We start from the raw sequence: 20,862 nt of genomic DNA on the forward strand, positions 1-20,862 counted from the left end.
GCTTTTTTATTTACCTTTTTGGTTTGACAAACTTTTTCAAAAATCTTAATCTCACATTAGAAATGCTCTTATCTGTTTGTTTAATAGCAGTTTTGAGATCTCCTCTTTCAATAACACTTTATTATTAATGAGTATTAACGCTCGTCACTATTGACCGCAATTATTTCACTTGGCCTTCTTTCGAAACTTCACTTTTTTTTCTCATAACCCTCATTGCTAATGCTACGAGTCATTCATAAAGCTGTCAAACGGGTCAACTCGTGATGAAACAGATCGGTCCATGGCGGGCTAATCATTTGGCAGGACAGGACGGGCTAATCCACCAACTTGACGGATTGAGAAATTTCCAACCTAATCCATTCTAAGGCAGGTTGCGGGTTTGACGGGCCAACCCGCGGATCCATCAAATTTTTTAAAAAAAAATTAAAAAATATTTCATATATTCACCATTTTATTTCGAAAAAGTTTTCTACAATTAAATGTATACATAAACATGTATTTTAAATATAAATGAATACAAACGAGTACTTATGTTGGATGAAAAATATTATTTTTATTTCAAAATTATAATAAAGAAAGATAATAAATTGACCTAAAACTTAGCTTACATATGTTTTTCAACCCGCGGACCAACCCAAGCCCGAGCGGGCCGACCCGCGCGGGTCGCGGGCCTAGACAGGTCGGCCCATGGTGGTCCATCAAATAAAAATAAACGGTCTAATAACTTCACATTTAGCTAGCTCATCAGGCAAATCCAGGCACTCTAACTTGTCTGTATCACAATCAGATAGCTATTTAACTGAATAATAAACATACTTCCCCTCTATTATTCATTCCCTTGTCAAAACGAGCGATAGCGTTCTTTTCGGAATATTGTTATAAAACCTTTTAGAATATTTTCTATTTTTTAAAACAAAATAAATTAATTAATTAAATTGCCCTTCTAATACGTTAATAACATGCTTATTAATTAATTTAAACATGCAATGATTGCTGGGTTCGAGCAGTACCCTAAATCTCGATATTACTGATGGACATTTATGTCCATTGCTATTTTAGATATAGAGTTTATAATCTCGATATAGCGATAGACTAATTTATGTCGTCACTAATTATTAACATATATTTTTAAATATATTAGCGATGAAATAAATAATTCGTGGTTATATAGATACCGAATTTAAACTCGGTCTCTCTATATAGTGATAGATTGATTTATTTCATCATTAATATTTAAATACAACAATAATATTGGTAATGGAATATATAAGTCATCTAAGGAATGATGGAATTTAAAAGTCCATCTCTATTTTGAGACGGATAATATATTTCTGTCATTATTAATTCCATATTAAGTCTGTTTTTTATTATTAGCTATCAAATTAGAGACGGAAGAATAGTTATGTCTCTATTTAGAGATGGAATTTTAAGGCTTAGTTTGGAAGTTGGAAGGGAAAAGAAAATAAGAGAAAAGAAAGAAAGGAGAGAGAAAGGAAGAAAAGAGAAATGATGTGTTATTTTATTTGGGAGCGGAGGAAAGAAAAGAAAGAAAATTATTTTTTTTTGTTTGGAAGTTGTAAGGAATTGAAAGGAAAATACTTAATAATATATTCATTTGACTTTTATAATCTTTAATTTATTTTATAGCTCTAATTGTATGTTTGATATGGTGTATATCACCAATAAATTTATTAATCATGAACTAGTGAGAAAGAGGTAAATGATTAAATAAATCAATAAATAACTATGAACGAGTGAGAAAGAGGTAAATGATATCAACAAAATGAAAAGTAAAGGAAAATATTACCTGTTAATTGATTATGGTAGAAGATGTGCATTTTTCAATCTACCTCAACTAGTGAAGCTTTGTGCTCTTGAAGTCTTTGGAAAAGAAAGCAACTTTATCAAAGGATATATTTATTTTGTATTAACGTTTGAATGACATATTTGGAATAAAAATGAATGATTTTTCCTCCAACAAAAGTTTTCCACCATTTCCTCTCATTTTTTGGTGGAAAATCTTTTAATTATGAAAGGAAAACTTTCCCTTCCCTCACTTTCTTTTCCTTTACATAAAAAAACTCCCAAACGGTATTTTTTTTCATTATTCAATTCAAATCTTTTTCTTTCTCTCCAATTTAAAACTCTCAAACAAAGCCTAAGTCCATCTTAAATTTGAGACAAAATATTAATTCCGTTTCTAATACAGAGACGGAAATATATTTCCATCACTAGAAAACTGATTTTTTTAGTGTACTTATTACCTTTTATAATCTCCATCTAATAATTCTCCTCCATTATGATTTTCCTTCGACAACGATCCAATGTTTAAGGTTCTAAATATATTTTTTTTATAATTTTCAATATGTCACATTATTGATATAAAATTCTATTATTCTTCTCGCAATCAAAAAAAAAAAATTCTCCCTATAAACCTTAAGCCTTATTGTTAATTAATTACTGATTTTACTCATATTCTTAATTTCAAGAGAAAAAAATAAAAGCATCTTTTGAATTTGCACTATTGCTTTGAACTAAAAACCTCAAATTTCATGCCCACATTTCTGTTCAGCTTTTTGTTTTGACAAACTTGTCCAAAAATCTTACATTAAAGATGCTCTTACCCGTTCGTTTAATAATGATTTCAGAATCTTCTCTTTCATATAATTAATATGTACATATGATATTATTAGAGTAAATTTTATTAGAGTAAGTCTTATTCATATACATACATGTATGTATTTTAGGTGGCCAAATTCTAACCATTTAACATTACTCATTATTAGAGTAAATCTTATTGGCCAGAATCTGACCGTCTAGTCATTTAATATTATCCATATTATTAATGAGTATTAACCCTCATCATTATTATTGACCACTATTATTTCAATTACCTCCTTTCGAAACTTCACTTCTTTTTCTCGTAACCCTCATTTTTAATGCTATGAGTCATTCGGCTTCGAGCCCAATAACATCCGTGCCCCTTCTTTCTGGGCGCGATCCATCTAGACCCGATCTATGCTCAATTATCATGCTCTCTCCATATATCAAATTAGTCCTATCTATCTATTGCCCAGCTCTCCCAACTCTAACTTGTCTTTTATTTTTTTAATCAGATATCCAATAAACTATACGAACGATCTCATATTCCATCCATCAAATAAAAATAAACGGTCTAACTTTACATCTTGCTCCTCAGGTAAATCGAGACATTCTAATTTGTCTGTGATATATTCGTCCCTACTATTTTCATTAATCCATCCTAAGGTCAACACAAAAATAAATAATTTATCTGTATCATGAGCATATAACTATTTCACTGAATGATAAGTATACTTTCCCTCTATATTCATTCCCTTGTCAAAGCTAGCAATAGCCGTTCTTTTCTGAATGTTGTTATAAAACCTTTTATAATATTTTCTATTTTTTCAAGCAGAATAAATAAATTAATTAAATTACCCTCATAATGCGTTTAAGACATGCTCATTAATTAATTTAGACATATCTTGTACGTCCAAAACATGTAAAGATAGATTTGGGTAATGATGTAGTATTGTAGTGATATGTGTGTTAGGGATGTCAAAAATGGATCCGAATTTGAATTGATTGGAAAAAAAAAATTAAGTTCAGGTTGGACATTTTCAGGTTCAGGTCCGGTTCGGATTAGAGGGTTATAAATTTTCGAGTTAAGTCGGATCGGGTTTGGATTGATCTAAATATAGAGTTTAGTGTGTTTTTTAGGGTTAAATCGAATTTTATTTTAAAAATTAAGATATTTTTATAATATTAATATAATGTTTATATGATAATGATGGAGTATTAAGATAAAAGTGAAGAATTATAGGAAAAATAGTAAAAAAAAAATCGTTTTGAATCGAATTTTCGAATTATCCGAGTCAGGTTCGAGTTGGTCGGGTTGGTTGGATTTAGATTCGAGTTTAGGAATTTTAAGTTGAACTCGAATTCGAGATGGATTAAAAAAAAAATTCAATCTGATCCAATCCAATCTGACTCATCTGAATTGACACATTTAGATATGTATTTAGTTTTTAAAGCATTAAAGATGGAATCTTAATAAATTAAAATTTTCTTAATGGGTAGCTGTTATAAGAATGCTGATTTAATGGAGTGCCGTGAATATTTTTTTGATTTATTATAATGATCGATAAAATTTTTTATTAAGATCAGATTAATTACTTCGCGGGTATTTGATACCAATTTAAAAAATAATGATATTATACAATTAATATGAAAAAAAAACTATATATCTAGTTCGTATTATTGAATTTGTGTTTAAACAAATTATTAAAACATTCAATTGCAAACGAAGGAGGGTGGAAATTTAAGAATATTTTAAAAAATGATAAGTTATCTTTAAAAGACAAAAAGAGGGCGTGATTTAAATATTTAAAAAACTTAGGTGTCCGGTCCAAAAATTGGCGTATTTGTACTACATTTCAGAGTCGCCGACGGCCGTGTGTTCTTGCATTCTGAACGTTTGTGATCTTGATGGAAGCTGATGAAAAATTTGGCTCAAAATTCAAGTTTTAAAGCTCCATGATCCCATCCCGAAGCTGAATAAATGGACAGTCGGTGAGATAGTAAGAATATTGATAGAGAAAAGATTTCGAACTGGGAGTTACGAATCTAGAATTAGGAGTTGTGAACCTATGCATAACACAGGCAGAGCCAATGAAAATATTAGAGTGAGAATCAGGGAGAAATCTCTAGCGCATGCATTCTGATGCTCAAGTTAGACAGTAGCTAAGCGAAATAAAGAAGAAGATGAACGGTAGAATAATAATGTGGATGTATGTACATACACACGTCTCTAGGTAACAGAGAGGACACTTTTTTATACCGTCTCTTATAACCTCCACCATAATGAGGTGTCAGAGAATATCTGATGTCTAAATATGTCGGATAATTGAGGATATATGACAACCTTCCCTTAAGCATAGGAAGGTTTTGTTGCATGCATCTGTCAAGAGTAGCGGGAAATTCTCTGATGAATAAACTATTATTCTCTTTATGATACTCTGGTAATGTTGTCTCTTAGAGGGAATCCGATCGGCTTGAAGTCGATCGGATTTATACTAGGATCTGTATCTAACAGAAAGTGGGGAGCTAATCCCCGTAGGTTCGACCAGCTTTGGGGCCGATCGGGTTTATGTTGAAAGTCTTGCTTATGAGAAGTGAGGAGTTGAGTCCTGTAGATTCGACCGACTCTAGAGCCGATCGGGTTTATGCTAAGAACTTTGCCCATGAAAAGTAGGGAACTGAGCCCCGTAAGTCCAATAGACTCTAAGTCGATCGAGTTTATGCTGGGAGCTTTTTTTATAAGAAGTGAGAAGTTGAGTCCTATAAGTTCGACTGATTTTAAGGCTGATCGGGTTTATGCTTTAAGTCTTGCCCATGAAGAGTCGGGAACTGAATCTCGAAAGTCCGACCAACTTTAGAGTCAATCGGGTTTATGTTGGTAGTCTTGCCCAATAGAAGTAGAAGTCTGAACGACTCTATGACCGTATAAGTTTATATTGGAAGTCATGTCCATGAGAAGTGTAGAACTGAGCCTTGGAGGTCCGACCAACTTTAAGGCCGACTGAGTTTATGTTGGGAGTCTTGCCCATTATAAGTGGGAAGTTAAGCCTTGAAAGTCTGACTGACTCTGAAGTTGATCGGATTTATGCTAGGAGTCTTGCCTATAAGAAGTGAGGAGCTGGTCTTTGTAGGTCCAACCAATTTTGGGGCTGATCAGATTTTTGTTGGAAGCCTTACCCATGAAGAGTGGGAAACTGATCGAGCCTCGAATGCCCGACTGACTTTGGGGTTGATCAGATTTATGTTGGGAGTCATGTCCATGAGAAGTTAGAACTGAGCTCCAGAGGTCCGATGGTTCTAGGGCCAGTCGAATTTATGTTAGAAGTCATACATATAAGAAGTGGAGAACTCAGTCCCGGAGGTCCAACTAACTCTAAGGTCGGTCAAGTTAATTATGTTGAGAGTCTTGCCCATTAGAAGTAGGAAGCTAAGCCCCAGAAATTCGACCGACTCTAGGACCAATCAAATTTATAGTATGAGTTATACCTATGAAAAATAAAAATTTAGTCCCGAAGTCCGACCGACTTGTCGGTCGAATTAATATTGGGAGCTTTATCCATTATAAATAGAAAGCTATGCTTTAGCGGTTCAACCGGTACTAGAACAATCAAATTTATATTAAAAATTATGTCAATAAAAAAAAACGTAAGAAACTGAATTCTGAAAATCCGACTGACCCTAAAATCAGTTGAGCTTGTATTAGAAATCATGCTCTTAACTCTTACGTCATTTAAATTTAGACTGTCAAGTCAACTTGGTTATTAACCCACGTTACTTTTAGGTCACTCACAGCACACGCCGCCGTATCACTCCAGTTCGCACTTTATCCGATTTCGACACTCAATTAGTAACCATTTAGAAATTCATCAACAAACATGAAAGCATCCACGCCTAGAACTTCGTTTCAGAAATAGCCGCCTTTTCCCCGGTCCACGCCTTCACCTGTTCGTCTTTGGCTTCAGCAATCGATCGCTGGATTCGAGAGATCTACGAACGCGAAAAGGAAAAAAAAAAAAAGCAATCTTTTTGATAATTCCAGAGAAGGGGAAGAAGGAAGGATCTTTGATTCATTCAGGTGACGATGTAGATGGGCGCCGCAGCTGCCGCCCGGTGATCACCACCGGCGTCCCTAAGTCTCTGATAGGCCACCCCTGCCGCGGCCGCCGCTCCGACCTCCGCTGCAGCTAGCAGCATCGCCGCCCTCGGCCGCCTGGCTCCGCTGCTGCTCTCAGTGGTGTACACGGGCCACAACTGCGCGGTACGGGAGCGCCACCGCACGCTGGACTCCCCGCTGCCCTGGTGGCTCTGCTTCCAGAAGAGGAGGGCGGACCTCCACCACCACCCAGCGCCGCCGCCGCGGCGCACCCTGGCGTATCCCTTGAACAGGGGTTTTTTCAGCTTGCGGCGGAGCGAATCGAGCGGCCGCTGCAGCGCCAAAGCGAAAGGTCATCCCACGAGCGACCAAAAAAGAAAGGGAAGAGAACACGAGAAGCGTACCTGGAAGCAGATCTTCGCCGCCGCCATGACCAGAAAATTGGATCTTTGTCGGTGTTCTGCTGAAGATGAGGGAGGGAGAAGGGAGCAGCATTCAAATAGGCCTATAATTAGCTCGCACGAAGTGGAACGCATTAGATTAGATTCGTTGGTGGGCGGATCGCGTCTGACGTAGTCTCCTTGTCAGGGCGGCTCATGACCGTTGCGAAGATCCAACGCTCCTGCTGGACAAAAGGGATCTTCGTTAGATCCGCGGCCTAATGCTTAAATGGATCGATGAGGAATTGAATTTCCACACGTGGCATTCATTTATAATCACTGAAGAATCTAAAAGAGGATTAAAAGACAGATTATTTTCATGGACTATTTCTCTATGTTTTATTATTTAGAGCTTCGCCCGTGATAATTTAGTCATGACCGATTATAAATCTGGATAAAATAGAAGAATTATATTAGGTTATTAACTAATGTTAAAATTATAATAAATATTCAATAAATTAATTTATTAAATTATTGGGTTAATGTTAGATTATTTTTCGGAAGGAACGCATTGCAGGGTACAGTGTTAAATATCTTGGTAAGGACTGTTATCTCTCTATAACTCGGGTGTAGTGTTAAATATACGAGAGTTTATGTTGTAGGGTCCAACTGTAATGTATTGACAATGACCGCTACATCCCCATGAGAACTTGGGTCAGTTGGGTGTAGTGTTAAATAGACAAGAGTTCTCACACCAGAGGTTGGATAAGAACAAATATAATAGAAAATTAATAATCTAAGATTTAGAACATGGAACATAGAACATGAAACATAGAAACCCTTACTGGTAAATCAATAAAAGTAGTAGATATGATGATTAGAAGAAGAATTAGTATTTTGTATGTACAATAAACAAAATGGGTAAGTGAGAAGGCATAACTGATAGAAAACTCCAGTTTTAAGTTAATTATGATACACAGGAAAGAGTAAAGCAAGAAATGGATTAGATATTATTGTAGATAGTTCGTTAAAGAATGAGGTTGTAGCAGTAGTTAAAAAAGGGGATAAAATTATAGCCCTTAAGATAATAGTGGCAAAAAAATTATGAACATAATTAATGTATATTCACTGTAAGTAGGATTAGATGAAGTTATCAAATCAAGGTTTTGGGACGATTTAGATGAAATATTACAAAACATTTTATCAAATGAAATGATTTTAATAGGAGATGATCTAAATGAGCATGTCGGAGTGAAAAATGAGAAATATGAGAGAGTACATGAGGGTTATGAGCATGGAATGAGAAATGAGAAAGGGAAAACTATATTAGATTTTGCGATAGCATATAATCTTATATTAGCTAATACGTTTTTTAAGAAAAGAGAAGAACACTTAGTCATGTTCAAAAGTGGAAATACTAAATACTAAATTGATTTTCTTATAGTTAGAAGAATGATAGAAAGATTTGAAAAGATTGCAAAGTCATCCCTAAAGAAAATTTAACTACCCAACATAGGTTATGTAGGACCGTTGGGCCGGCTAGAAGGGGGGGTTGAATAGCCCTGAATAAAACATAACCCTTTCTCGAACGATTAAGCTAACACTTGAAAATAGATTAAGCAGAAAATAAAGCATAAAGACGAGGCACCGGATTTGGCTTGGTTACAATAGGGGAGGTTGTTAATCCAAGGAAGATGGTCGCACTAAGAACTCCTTCTAGCGGAGAAGCCTCATTTACAGCAGTGTAGGCACAGAAAGACAAAAGCTTATCTAAACAGTGGAAGCGCACAAGTGTTGTTTACAATTTCTGAATTGATGAAGAGCTTCTGGACCAAGGCTATATTTATAGCTTTGGTTGGGGCGCCTGGAAGGGTTCCGGGTGCCCTGGGGGGGATAAATTTTATCCCCCAACGTTCAGATCGAGTCAAAACTCGATCTGGTCAAAAACTCACTTCCGGGCACCCGGAAGGGTTCCAGGCACCCCGGGCTGGTCCGGGCGCCCCGGGCTGGTCCGGGCGCCCCGGGCTGGTCCGGGCGCCCCGGGCTGGTCCGGGCGCCCCGGGCTGGTCCGGGCGCCCCGGACTGGTCCGGGCGCCCCGGACTGGTCCGGGCGCCCCGGATGCTTAGTCAACTCCAGTTGACTTTCGTCCGAGTCCTCTGCTTGGTTGGGTGATCTCTGCTATCCGGAATAGGGCTCACCCGAACCCAAGTTCCGGTCTTCTCGAGCGGGCTTCCCTCCGGCTTCTCGTCCCTCGGAATTGTCGCGTATTTCCTTCTCGTCCGTCGGCGTACTCATCCGCAGTTTTCGTCCCTCGGACGCACCGCATGCCATCCTTCTTGATAGCTGAGTCTCTTGCTTCCCGAGCAATCTTCCGCTCCGGCTTTCGTCCCTCGGAACCACCGCACACTTCCTTCTCGTCTGCCGGTGTACTCTTTCGCAGCACCTCGTCCCTCGGACTGCCTTCTTACTCGATAGTTGCGTCTTCCGCTCGACTACCTGTGCTCCTAAGCTACTGCACACTTAGACACAAGGTTAGAAACACACATGACCTAACTAACACCAAAACAACTTTGGGGTTCCAACAATCTCCCCCTTTTTGGTGTGATCAACCCAAGTTAAGCTAGGGTAAAAATCGACATAAAATAAGATTAAGTAAATTAACTTAATTTTCAATTTAAGGGCAAAAAGATAGACAAGAAAAAAAATTAAATCTATCTACCTCCCCCTAGACTTATACTTTTCCTTCTCCCCCTTTGATCACAAAAAAATGGGGTTCCAAGAAAAACAATCAAGGGTTAAAAATTTAGTAAATTTGAAAAAAATATTTAAAAGAAATTCTAAGTTAATAACAATTCTAAGTTTTTGCAAAAATTATTTTGAGAAATAATTCTAAGTAAAGTTTTAAAAATCTGACTTAGGCAATTTTTTAAAAAAATTTCTAAGTAATTTGAGCATAAATTTCTAATTTCAGAAAATCTTTTAACTTAAGAAAAACACAAAAAAAAATTTCTAAGTTAAAGATTATTTTTGAAAGAAAATTTTCTAACTTAATCATTTGAAAATTTTTAATAAATTTTTTCCAAAAAAAAATGACTTAGTCAATTTAAAAAAAATTTAAGTAAGTAAATTTCTAAATTAAAAAAATATTTTGAATAACCTTTTTAAAGCATTAATTAATTCTTGCATTAATGCTTTATTAGTAAAATAATTAAACATTTATTTCAATATTTTGGCTTCCAGGTCGTGGCGAGGTACTAAGCCTTCTTAGTTATTGGAGCAACAACCACTTCCTTGACAAAGCCTCATAAAGAAATTCTTTGTTTAATTTTCTCACTTAAAGCGCTAAATTTAATTTTAAAATTAATTTAAGCATGACTATGGAACCCAATATAGGTTCCAGCCTACTGGATTAACCAAAAAAATTTTAGGGATATATTTTCTTGAAATGTTCTTAATTTGTCCCGGGTGATATTTAAAGTACCAATTTAAATTATTAAATCTTCTAAAATTGGTTTTAGATGAACATGCATAATTTTTCAAGTTATTTACTTGAATTTTCAAATCATCATTTTCAAGTTTCAATTTTTCATTTGCTAGTTTTAATTTATCTAATTCTTCTAAGGGACAAGACTTAGCTAAAATTACTTTTAATTTTTTATTTTCACTTTCTAATTTGCAACAATCTTTTGTTAAAAGTTTAATGAACTTAAACATTTTATCGGGAGGAAGAGATCGTACCTGACTTACCTTGTAAAATACGGTAATAAATAATAATTAAATAATAAGGTTTAATTGACAAAAAATCTTAACAAAATTTTTAGAAATTTTCTGGGATTTAATTGGAGCTCGTATGACGCATTTAGAGGGGATACACTAATGGACCCGATAAAAGCCTGTTAGGAATACCCGGAAGTAGGAATTGATTAAGGAATCAACTTAGGGTTTAATTGCACTAAACCTAAGTTTTTTTATAAAAACCCTCCAACCCTAAATTACGTACCCAACACCTCCTTCTTCGCTTCAGCGCCGAGCTTCTTCTCCCGAGCCACCTCGCGACACCGCCGACTTCATCTTTCCCCTCTCCCTAAACTCGTGCCCTAGCTTTCCCTCGCCGAACCTCCCCTTCCCGAGCCCTCATCCTTGCGACACCGTCGGACTCCATCTTCCCTGAGCACCGCGCAACCGCCGACCTCCTCTCTTCCCGAGCTCTCACCTAGCGTCGCCGATCCTCTCCCTCACACGAGCACCACAGCAGCCGCCGGTCTCCTCTCTGTGGGTTGTGCCCTAACTGATCTGGCAGGTAAATTCTCCCAAGTAGATATGAGATTTGCTTGTAAACCGAAACCAAAGTTGACCTTGATTTAGGGCAATAGGGTGTGCTAGATTTCTTCTTTGATCTAGCATTTCTTCTTCCCTTTGCTTCGTTCCGGATTTTTGAGTTGTAGGATGTTTCTTCTAGATGATTCATCGTTTCTAGTATTGGATGTGTTCTTTCCTATTGCTACAGAATCAGAACATTACTGGACAGATTGAAGTTGAGAATTGGGAGATTGAACATCGATGTCGATTTTATTTTCTTGCACTATCGTCGCGAGTTTTCAGTATGAATGTGGTATTTTGTGGTGCCAGATTTCTTGTAGTTCATGCCACTTGAAAGGGTTGTAGTTTTCTGGATAGATAGGAGATGCCGGATGGTTTGCATTGTGTTCAGTTGTTTTGGGTTGGTGTTGATTTAGTTGAGCAGATTGGTAGCGAGGTGCTGAATGGAATTGATGTTCTGATCTAGGCGTGGGCTTTGATTTGTGCATGACAGAATTGGTATTTTACTCTGTCACGCCCCAAAGGAGTCTCTGCCAGACAAAAATCCGGCAGCATCTCCCCTGTACCGGTGACAATCTGAAGCATCAATACAAGCAAAATACATCAGCCACATGCGGCTGGAATATTTATATACACAACCACGCAGTTATAATAACAGCCCACACGGCTGGAATGAAACAATCACAACCACGCAGTTATATATAAAACAGCCCACACGGCTGTATTAAAACACAGCAGAAAAACATAAAATAAGCTCATACAAAACACATCAAGACATTGCTAGCCGGCTAGGCTTTATACAACAACCACAACAACACAAATACAATAACAACACCAAATACACCAAATACACCAAATAACGAATACAAGTAAAACATAAGCGGAAACCCGAACGCTCTTCGGATGTGACGTAGGACCCGGCAGACAGGATACTCCGAGCGATACTCCAATCATCTACCTGAAAACATAAAAATATACATGCGGTGGTGAGTATAGGTAACTCAGCGGGTAATAGAAAAGATAGTGCATGGTCTATTCATAAACATAGAGATTAAAGGTATACAGTCTCAGTAGGAAATCAAAGAACATGATCCTACTATCATAATCAATGCATCTGAACATATCAGACCTACTAACCTGACATACATACTGTACAAACCACAACCGACATAATCATAGATACATACCCAATCTGGAATCAACACCTGGTACAATGGTCAGTAAACTCACCATATCTGCAACAGACCTACTCGTGACACCTGTGCAATATAAATACGACTGCAAATACATGTAAAATAAATGACATGTATGCAGCATGACAACCATATGCAACAATCATATCGCAAACAAATGCAACATACCACAAACACATGCAACTAGTATCTACTAGGCATGTATGCAAATATATCTCCAACGATGCACCGCGCATCAAATGCAAATGTGCATGCATGCTCCATGGTCACCCCCGCCACCTCTCTAGATACCACGACCCCTGTATGGCCGAGAGGCTTGGGTCCGTGACAAACCGTACTAGCCTCCAGTACATGCACCGCTATAGGCGGCCGAAGCGAACGGTCAGCTAAGCAGTTATATAACTACATAGCTAAGGGTCCCTGACCACTCACAACTCAAGCCCTATAACTACTGTACCCTCAAGACCCACTGCTTCAGAGTGGTCGAGGCTGACAGAACACTGAGCGGCTGAATGAGCACGACAGGACTAGCTCCACTCCTAGTTACCACTCTCCAACAGTGGCCGAATGGACAGCTATAAACTACTGACGACTCTCTCAATCACAAGGGGGACACTAGTCGTCAGCAATGCAATGAATGATGAACATGATATATATATATAATCATGATACGAACAACATCATCATCCATGCCACCCCCAAATCCACATAAGTACCCCACAACATGAATATAATCGTAATGATATATCCACATATCCCACCAACACATATATACAACTACACATGTATAATCAACCAAGAATCTCCAACAATCCCCCTAGATACATGCACACAGAACATAGGTACAATCAACATGTATCCTCCAGTAAACACATCAGACACGTGTATATACAACAAACATACAATCAACACAACTCCTCCAATCATCTCATCAGACAAAAGTATACACGACATACCAATGGACAAACCTCATATGAAGACCACCACCAAAGTATCCCCTACCATGCATACTCTACATGTAAAAATACCACAGAGTATAGATAACCAAAGTGCAGACTGTATAAGAATTAAATAGATCATCACAAGGGTCAAGCATAAGTATCAAGCAGGAAAGTAACCAACAAACACGATATAAGGTAAAGCAGCCTAAACCATCACATAATAACCATGCACTAAGCTCAATAAAAATCTACATAAAGCCAAGGAAGAAATACCCGCCTTTATACGTAGCTCGTGTCAAATACTCCAACGTCGAGACGCTCGTCCCGACCCCAAGTCTTGCGATCACATAATATATTGAGCTAATTACACAGGTAGCAAATAGCTAAATAAAACTCCCCAATCTAATTAGGGAACCCCTTAATCAAAATAATTAACCTAACCCTTTAATCCAATTCCGAATTAGATGATTTCTCCATCAACTCCCAGCTGAAGAGATTCACTGCCGAATCATTTGATCTCTGCCATCTAAACAATCACCTAAATCAGTACTAAATAAGGGATCAAATGTCCTAAAACAAAATCAATACATCCACAGCTAAGCATTAGATCCAATATTGATGCATAACCTCTAAACCAGCAACTTACCCCTGAGTCAATCTCTGGTTTCTGACCAAAACCATGTTGTTTCGTTGATACAATGCGGTTTGGAGGAGTTCTGGCCGAGAGCTTCACGTCAAACAAGAGGAGAGTCCCACACCAATCCTAGCAAGTAGAAGGATAGCCGGAAAGAAAAATTTGGTAGCTACAGCTAGCCACTAATGGTCCAAATCCTTGCCGAAGCTACAAAGATCGATCACACACCTAATCTTGACATCCAAACAAAACATGAATCAAATCTTGCTAATCCAATACGTTATAACACTCACCACAAATCCAGATCTACAGCTTCCTTTCCGACAACTTTGGTGTCGATCTAAGACAGAGGAAATCGGTGACCACACTAGGGCATCGAAAAGCAGTGGCGATGTCAAGCGCAGATCCGACACAATGGGCGACCTCCAGCAGATATCCAGCACCCCCGGTCGGTTGTGGATCGCCGACTAGGGCATCAGCTGAAGAGGTGAAATTGAGTGCTCGGCTCCTAGCAATGGCTTGATGTCCGCGACCAAGAATAGGAAAGCGACAGCCAACGTCGACAATCGGATGGAGGTTGCCTCAGATGACGCTCGCCCTAGCATCGGCTGCTCACGGATGTCCGGCGATCGGTGCGAAGCAAGCATCCCGCGATGCCCTAGTCGCAAAGCCTCCGCCGATCATGAGCAAGAACCCATCGAAGTGGCGATCACTCTGTCGGAGATGGTCGGAGCCGTCGAGATCCAACACCGCTTCCTCAGGCGATGCGGCGAGGATGAAATCACCGGAGAAAAATCGCTCCCCGTCGACGTCGGGTCGACTGCTCTCGTGAGAGAAAGGGGAAATCAACAGAGTTACAGAGAGGGAGAGGAAGAAAGACTCCATGCCTCGGGAGGGAGAGGGAAGAGGGAGGCTCGGCCGGTGGTTGTTCAAATGGCGCCGGCGATCGCGAGCCCGACGTCGGCAGTGGAGATGAATCGAGGAAGGTGGAGATGGCGCAAGAAATGGGAATCGGGAGAGGAAATCAAAAATTTAGGGCTTAAGTTTTTAATTAAATACCTTGGTTAACTTAATTAAATCTTAAGTTAACTTCTTAATTTACTCCCAACTTAAATGGGTATTTCAAATCGGCCTCCACTGTACCCCAAATTCATCCGCTCAAAATGAGTCATACGGACTCCGTTTAATTCCCGAAAAATCTCTAAAAATTCTAGAAAAATCCAATAAGATTTTTCGTCCAGTAATATTTATTATTTAATTTTTCTGGTATCTTATATTCTCCCCCACCAATAAAAATTTGGTCCCCAAATTTACTGGTCAACTTAGGGATCCTCATTCAAGGGTAACATCCAAGTAACAAAATCATATACCACTCACTCCAAGTATCATGAACAAATCTCTACCCCTAGAGGATGACTCTGTGGGTTATTAGCTCACCCTGCATCTGCTACTCCCACACTATCATCTAACCCACTGTGGATAAATCAGCTACCTCTGAAATCCATAATCCACTATCAGCAGATCCTCCAACATCTATATAAAGCGCTCCAACTATCCATCAGTCTGAGGGTAAAATTCTCTATTAAAGTAAAGCTCCTAATCCAAAGTCTGCTATGACCACAGTCAAAACCATGATGTAAAATCACTGATCTCCATCCAATACAACACTCAGAGATATACCATAAGGTCCGGTAATCTCTCTACCGTATAATCCTGCTACTCGATCCAAAGAATGCGTCCTACAAATCGATAAATAGGGAGCAAAATCATCACCCAACAATGATTACCCAAACCAAAATATTCTCTCCATGTCCTGGATAATCCCACAACAAAATCCGTCAAACATGCTCCCAACTCCACTCTAGTACCTGAGTCAACAGAGACAATCCTGCTAGTCTCTGATATTCAGCCTTCACGCGCTGACACACTAGACATCAAGCTACAAAATCCGTGATGTCTTCATTCATAATAATCCACAAATAAGAACACTCCAAATCTCTAAACATCGAGTGCCACCTGGGTGCATCTGTGAGATCTCGGAAAAATAAAATAAATAGGGTTATTTTGGAAATAGCCTTATAAAATTTTTTTGGAATTTTTAGAAATTTTCTGGGAATTTTTTGAAGCTCGTACGGAGGGTTTTGAGGGGATCGATCGACGGGTTCAGATAAAGCCTGTTTGGATACCCGTTTAAGGGAAGAAATATTTTTATTATATAATTCTTTTCTTTTATTTCCTCCCCAAATCGAAGTTTTCCCCAAACACTGCCAATCCCGACCCTCTCTTCCCCGACTCCTCTCTGCCCTATCCTCGTCTCTGCTCCGACGACGCCGACGCCAAGGAGTAGATCGCCGGCAACAATCTTCCTCTTCGGAGCTCCGTCGAACTCAAGCGCTGACCTTTCCCTCGCGTTGCCCTCGGTTGCTATGGCCGACATCAGATGCCAACCAACGAGCCGATCCTCTCTCGCGTGGACGACACGACGCCGATGATCGCCGGTGTAGACCTATCCTCGGAGCTTGCCGGAGATCAACCAAGGAGACACGGCTCATCTTGATTTTCTCTTCTCAACCCTTCCCTGATCTTGCCTCCCGGTTCTGCCGATCCTTTCTTCCCCGATTTGATGCCGGCTTGAAGATGCCCTAGGGTTTCGAAGGTAAGCTATTAAACCTAGCTGTGGATTTTAGAGCTTCGATTTTCTTCTCTGTTTACTGATCCTCATCTTCTTGGCGGTGGAATTAGGTCACGGATTTGGAGAAGTTGGTATCAGGGAGGTGTTGTTGGATTAGGGGAAGGAATCAGATCAGACTCGTGCTAGGTTTTCCCTTGATCGGATCAGTGAACCTCCACCTCCTTGCTGTTGACTGAGGTCCCGGTTTGAGGTGAGTTCTTGTTGGAATTTGGGTATTGCTTGATTAGAGATCTCCATTTCTTGTTGATCTGTGATCTCCTTGTTTGATTCCTTCTTGATCCTATTGATTTCCAGTGAGGTTCGGTTCTGATCAGTGAGGTGTGCTCAGGATTTCAGCAAGGTTGAGTGTTGTGAACTTTCTTGGGTTCCAACAGCAACTACCCTAACTGGCAGCAACATCTTGGGTGGTGATCTACTGGTGATCACCTTGGATTTGGATAAGTTTTTGGAGGTCAATTGTTACCTTGTTTTAATGATACGAATTAGGGTTATATTTAGTTGTTTATGTGTAGATTTAGGTATCATTTGGATTACATGATTACTAGAGGTTATAAGTAGTGGTTGATTGTGATTAGATTTGGTTGCTTAGATTAAACTAATGGAATGATTAGGGTTAAGGCAATTAACCCTAGTCAACTATTGGATTTAATCTAAGTTTAGATTTCTAATCTAAATGGTGATTAGGGTTTTGCCCTAATTTAGTTTTGAAGATTTTATTTAGCCATTCATTTGGATTTAGCTAAATAAAATATATATATTATTTGACACAGGACTCTAATTCCAGACAGGCGTCTCGACGTTGGATTTGGCGTGATTGTACCTTCTATTTGAGGCGGGTACCCTTTGACTTATCTTTTTGATATTGTCTTATGATATGTGTAGTTTATATATAATTAGTAGTGATTGGTAGATTTAACATTTCCCTGGTGTTAGCTTAGTTGATACCTGATACATGCTGCTACTGTTGTCTGCTATATGTTAGTCTAGTATATATATGACTAGTGGTATTGGTAGCTTTAGCACCTCCCTGGTTTAGTTATTTGATACTTGATACATGTTGCTACTGTTATCTGCTATACTTTCATCTGGTATACCTTTACTGCTTACCATGTGTACGTATGTTTATAGAGATGGATATTTATAGTGCTTATCTACACAGGATTAGTTGATGGAGATACTTGTTATATGTTGTTGGATTTGCGTTGCTTATATCATTGTTATACATATGCGTTTGTTTTATTGACACCTACGCATATGGAGGAGGATATGTTCAGGTATGACATACTGTAGCCGCACGCACCATATCGCATGATTGCATGCTGGGCGATTGACGACTCCATTGTTGTTGAGCTCGTCGGCCGGCTACATGGACCTCTACACACGTGACCACTGCATGGGTAGTGGCACAACACTTAGGGTGTGTATGGTAGGTTGCTCGGTGGTGCACCGCCGGGGTGCTCATGGGTAGCACGATACAGCAGGGTTGCAGCCGGGGTCCCTCCCCGTCATTGTGTACCGGGAGATGAGAGCATTGCGCTCCCTCACTATGTCTGAGGTAGGAGGATAGATGTACTCCGATAGCATCCCGTCCACTCGGTCACTCTTCAGGGGCAGTGATGGCAGAGTGCACGGTGTCACAACCCTACCCACTCGGTCTCATCATTGTGTGTGAGATGGCTGACTGGCTGACAGGGGTGACCATGCCATATTGCATCATATGCACATATTGCATTTATTGTGATTGTTGCATATTGGATGATGCACTTGGGTGACTACATATGATTGACATGCATACAGGATACATGCTTATTTGCTCTGACTATCTTTGTCTGTGTATGTCCACAGTCATTTGCCCAAGCCTCGCAGGTGAGTACAGTTTATTTCAGTTATGCATTTTCTTATTATTCTTGCTATAGACTGTACTTTATGCCTATTGCTGGTTATTACAGTTTATTTCAGCTATGCATATCTGTTATACTGTTAGGAGACTGTACCGTAGGTTGTACTGTTAGGAAACTGTACTGTAGGCTCTATGATTTAGTGTACTGTACCATAGGATGTTACTGGTGATTATATGTTGCTATACATATCTATTGGATTACCTGCTGAGTTCTTTGAACTCACCCCGTTGTTACTATTTTTCAGGTTGAGGCCGTCAGGAGAGATTCCAGTCGCTAGCCCCTTTATCGCCAGACTTTCCTGTTGTCGGGATCTGTTTTGCTTTTGTATCTTATATACTTGTGATGTGGGTTTTGTATTGTGGACTTTATATCGAACACTTGGGTTTACTACTTTCGGTTTTCCGCTGCGGATATATTTTCATTACTTCAGAGATTTTGTCTTTCTTCGTTGTAGTGGAGTAGGATGTCTACATATATCTTCGAGGATTCTATATTGTTCATTCTTTATATAACTGCGTGGATTGTTCATATTATATCTGTGTGGAAATGTTGAATATAACTGCGTGGATTGTTTCTTATTTGTATTGTATTATTCCGGCCGTGTGTGGACGAGGTATAGAGATATATGTATTCTGGATTCATATTGTCACCCGTACAGGGGAGATACTGCTGAAATTTCTTCTGGCAGGGACTACCTGGGGCGTGACAGCATCGCAAATCCAGATCAATGTATTTCTTGCGGTCACTCCTCCCGGATAAGAAGTAACTCGGAAACACGCATAATCTCCCACGGAAATAAAGAATCCAATTCTCATTACACGAGAATTCTAACCACTGGCACGAAACTACTCCGCTCATGCTACATCGAAACTGCACCAAACCCCATGTACAATACATCTGTGTAGAGTACAAATCCGTCTACACAAGAAAGCATAACTAAGACGGTGCAGTTAACAACTTTTCGTCCAACTCCCAAAACTAATCTCATAAGCATCCATCCAGGAAAGTTTTATTCCCTTCCTAGCCAGTCCAGTCAACGACATAATGCTGAATAAACCCTCAACTAATCTCTAATAATATCCAGCCAGACCACGAAAGGAACATCGAACCTCTAGTATAGACTACACCTACTCCCAACTGATAATAGCCTCTATCTCCTGTGGATCTACGGTATACTCCTACTGGTCACCACGTGTCCCAGTAATCTCATAGAAGACAATCACAATACCCGCTACTGAACTTCACATATAGATGTCCCCGTCAAAACATCTCTATATCTATGCTAAGATAGTGTACGTAAACCACCTCGGATCAGGAATAGATCACAACATCGTCAATGGAGACAATGAAAACTGATCTAAACACCCTAATAATACCAAATACATCGAGTCCATGAAAACATAACGTCTAGGGTACTGTAAGCCTAAGCGATAAAACCATAACCTCATAATATCCGTACAACAAGCACACCCAACCGTAAGATCCTCGACAAACCTATGATCTGATCATGCACTACAAATCAACAAATACAACACCAATACCATAGATATCACAGACATATCACTCCATATCACTATCAACATCAAACACCATATAATAGATCATCAAGTCAAATATCCACTAATAGATCATCAAAAGACAATCTATCACCACATCTGATCTCCCAATAACTACCAATCATAATCATCCTCAATATCAATTAATCATACTAGATAGTCTCCTAAACAATGATAGAGAAAAATGAAAGCATCCAACCCTCAACACCTACTGCCAACAAACTAAATGTATCCAAAAAGTCTATCAAATCTCATCATCTCATCTTTTATAATAATCAAATATCTACAGTAAAAGAATGTCAATCCCAAGTCAAAGGGTCCCACAACCTGTTGACTAAGAGTCTACCCATCAAGAAAGTATCTCCATAGCTCACATAATCATCCTATAAACATCCCTCGACAAATATATCGATAAAAGGTCGAACCCTCCAATCTGAAATATAGCCTACAAGACATGGTAAAATGATCATGGAGTCAAGGTCTTGAGTTACTTGATAGAGACAATGTTAGCTGAGTCGTCTAATCATTGTCTTGTACCCAATCGTACTGT

The 20,862-nt window shown here is 39.0% G+C and overlaps 1 protein-coding gene across 1 annotated transcript; it reads right to left on the bottom strand.

Moving 5' to 3' along the window:
* Positions 1-6,310: 6,310 nt before the first annotated feature.
* LOC122012794 lies at positions 6,311-7,293 on the bottom strand. Its single transcript, XM_042569432.1, has 2 exons — positions 7,099-7,293; positions 6,311-7,026 (listed from the first exon to the last, which is right to left on the bottom strand). The coding sequence occupies exons 1-2, from the start codon at positions 7,228-7,230 to the stop codon at positions 6,673-6,675; spliced, it is 486 nt and encodes a 161-aa protein (XP_042425366.1). The 5' UTR covers positions 7,231-7,293; the 3' UTR covers positions 6,311-6,672.
* Between the last annotated feature and the right edge of the window lie 13,569 nt (positions 7,294-20,862).

The sequence above is a fragment of the Zingiber officinale genome, chromosome 8A (assembly GCF_018446385.1).
Source record: "Zingiber officinale cultivar Zhangliang chromosome 8A, Zo_v1.1, whole genome shotgun sequence".
Taxonomy (NCBI): domain Eukaryota; kingdom Viridiplantae; phylum Streptophyta; class Magnoliopsida; order Zingiberales; family Zingiberaceae; genus Zingiber; species Zingiber officinale.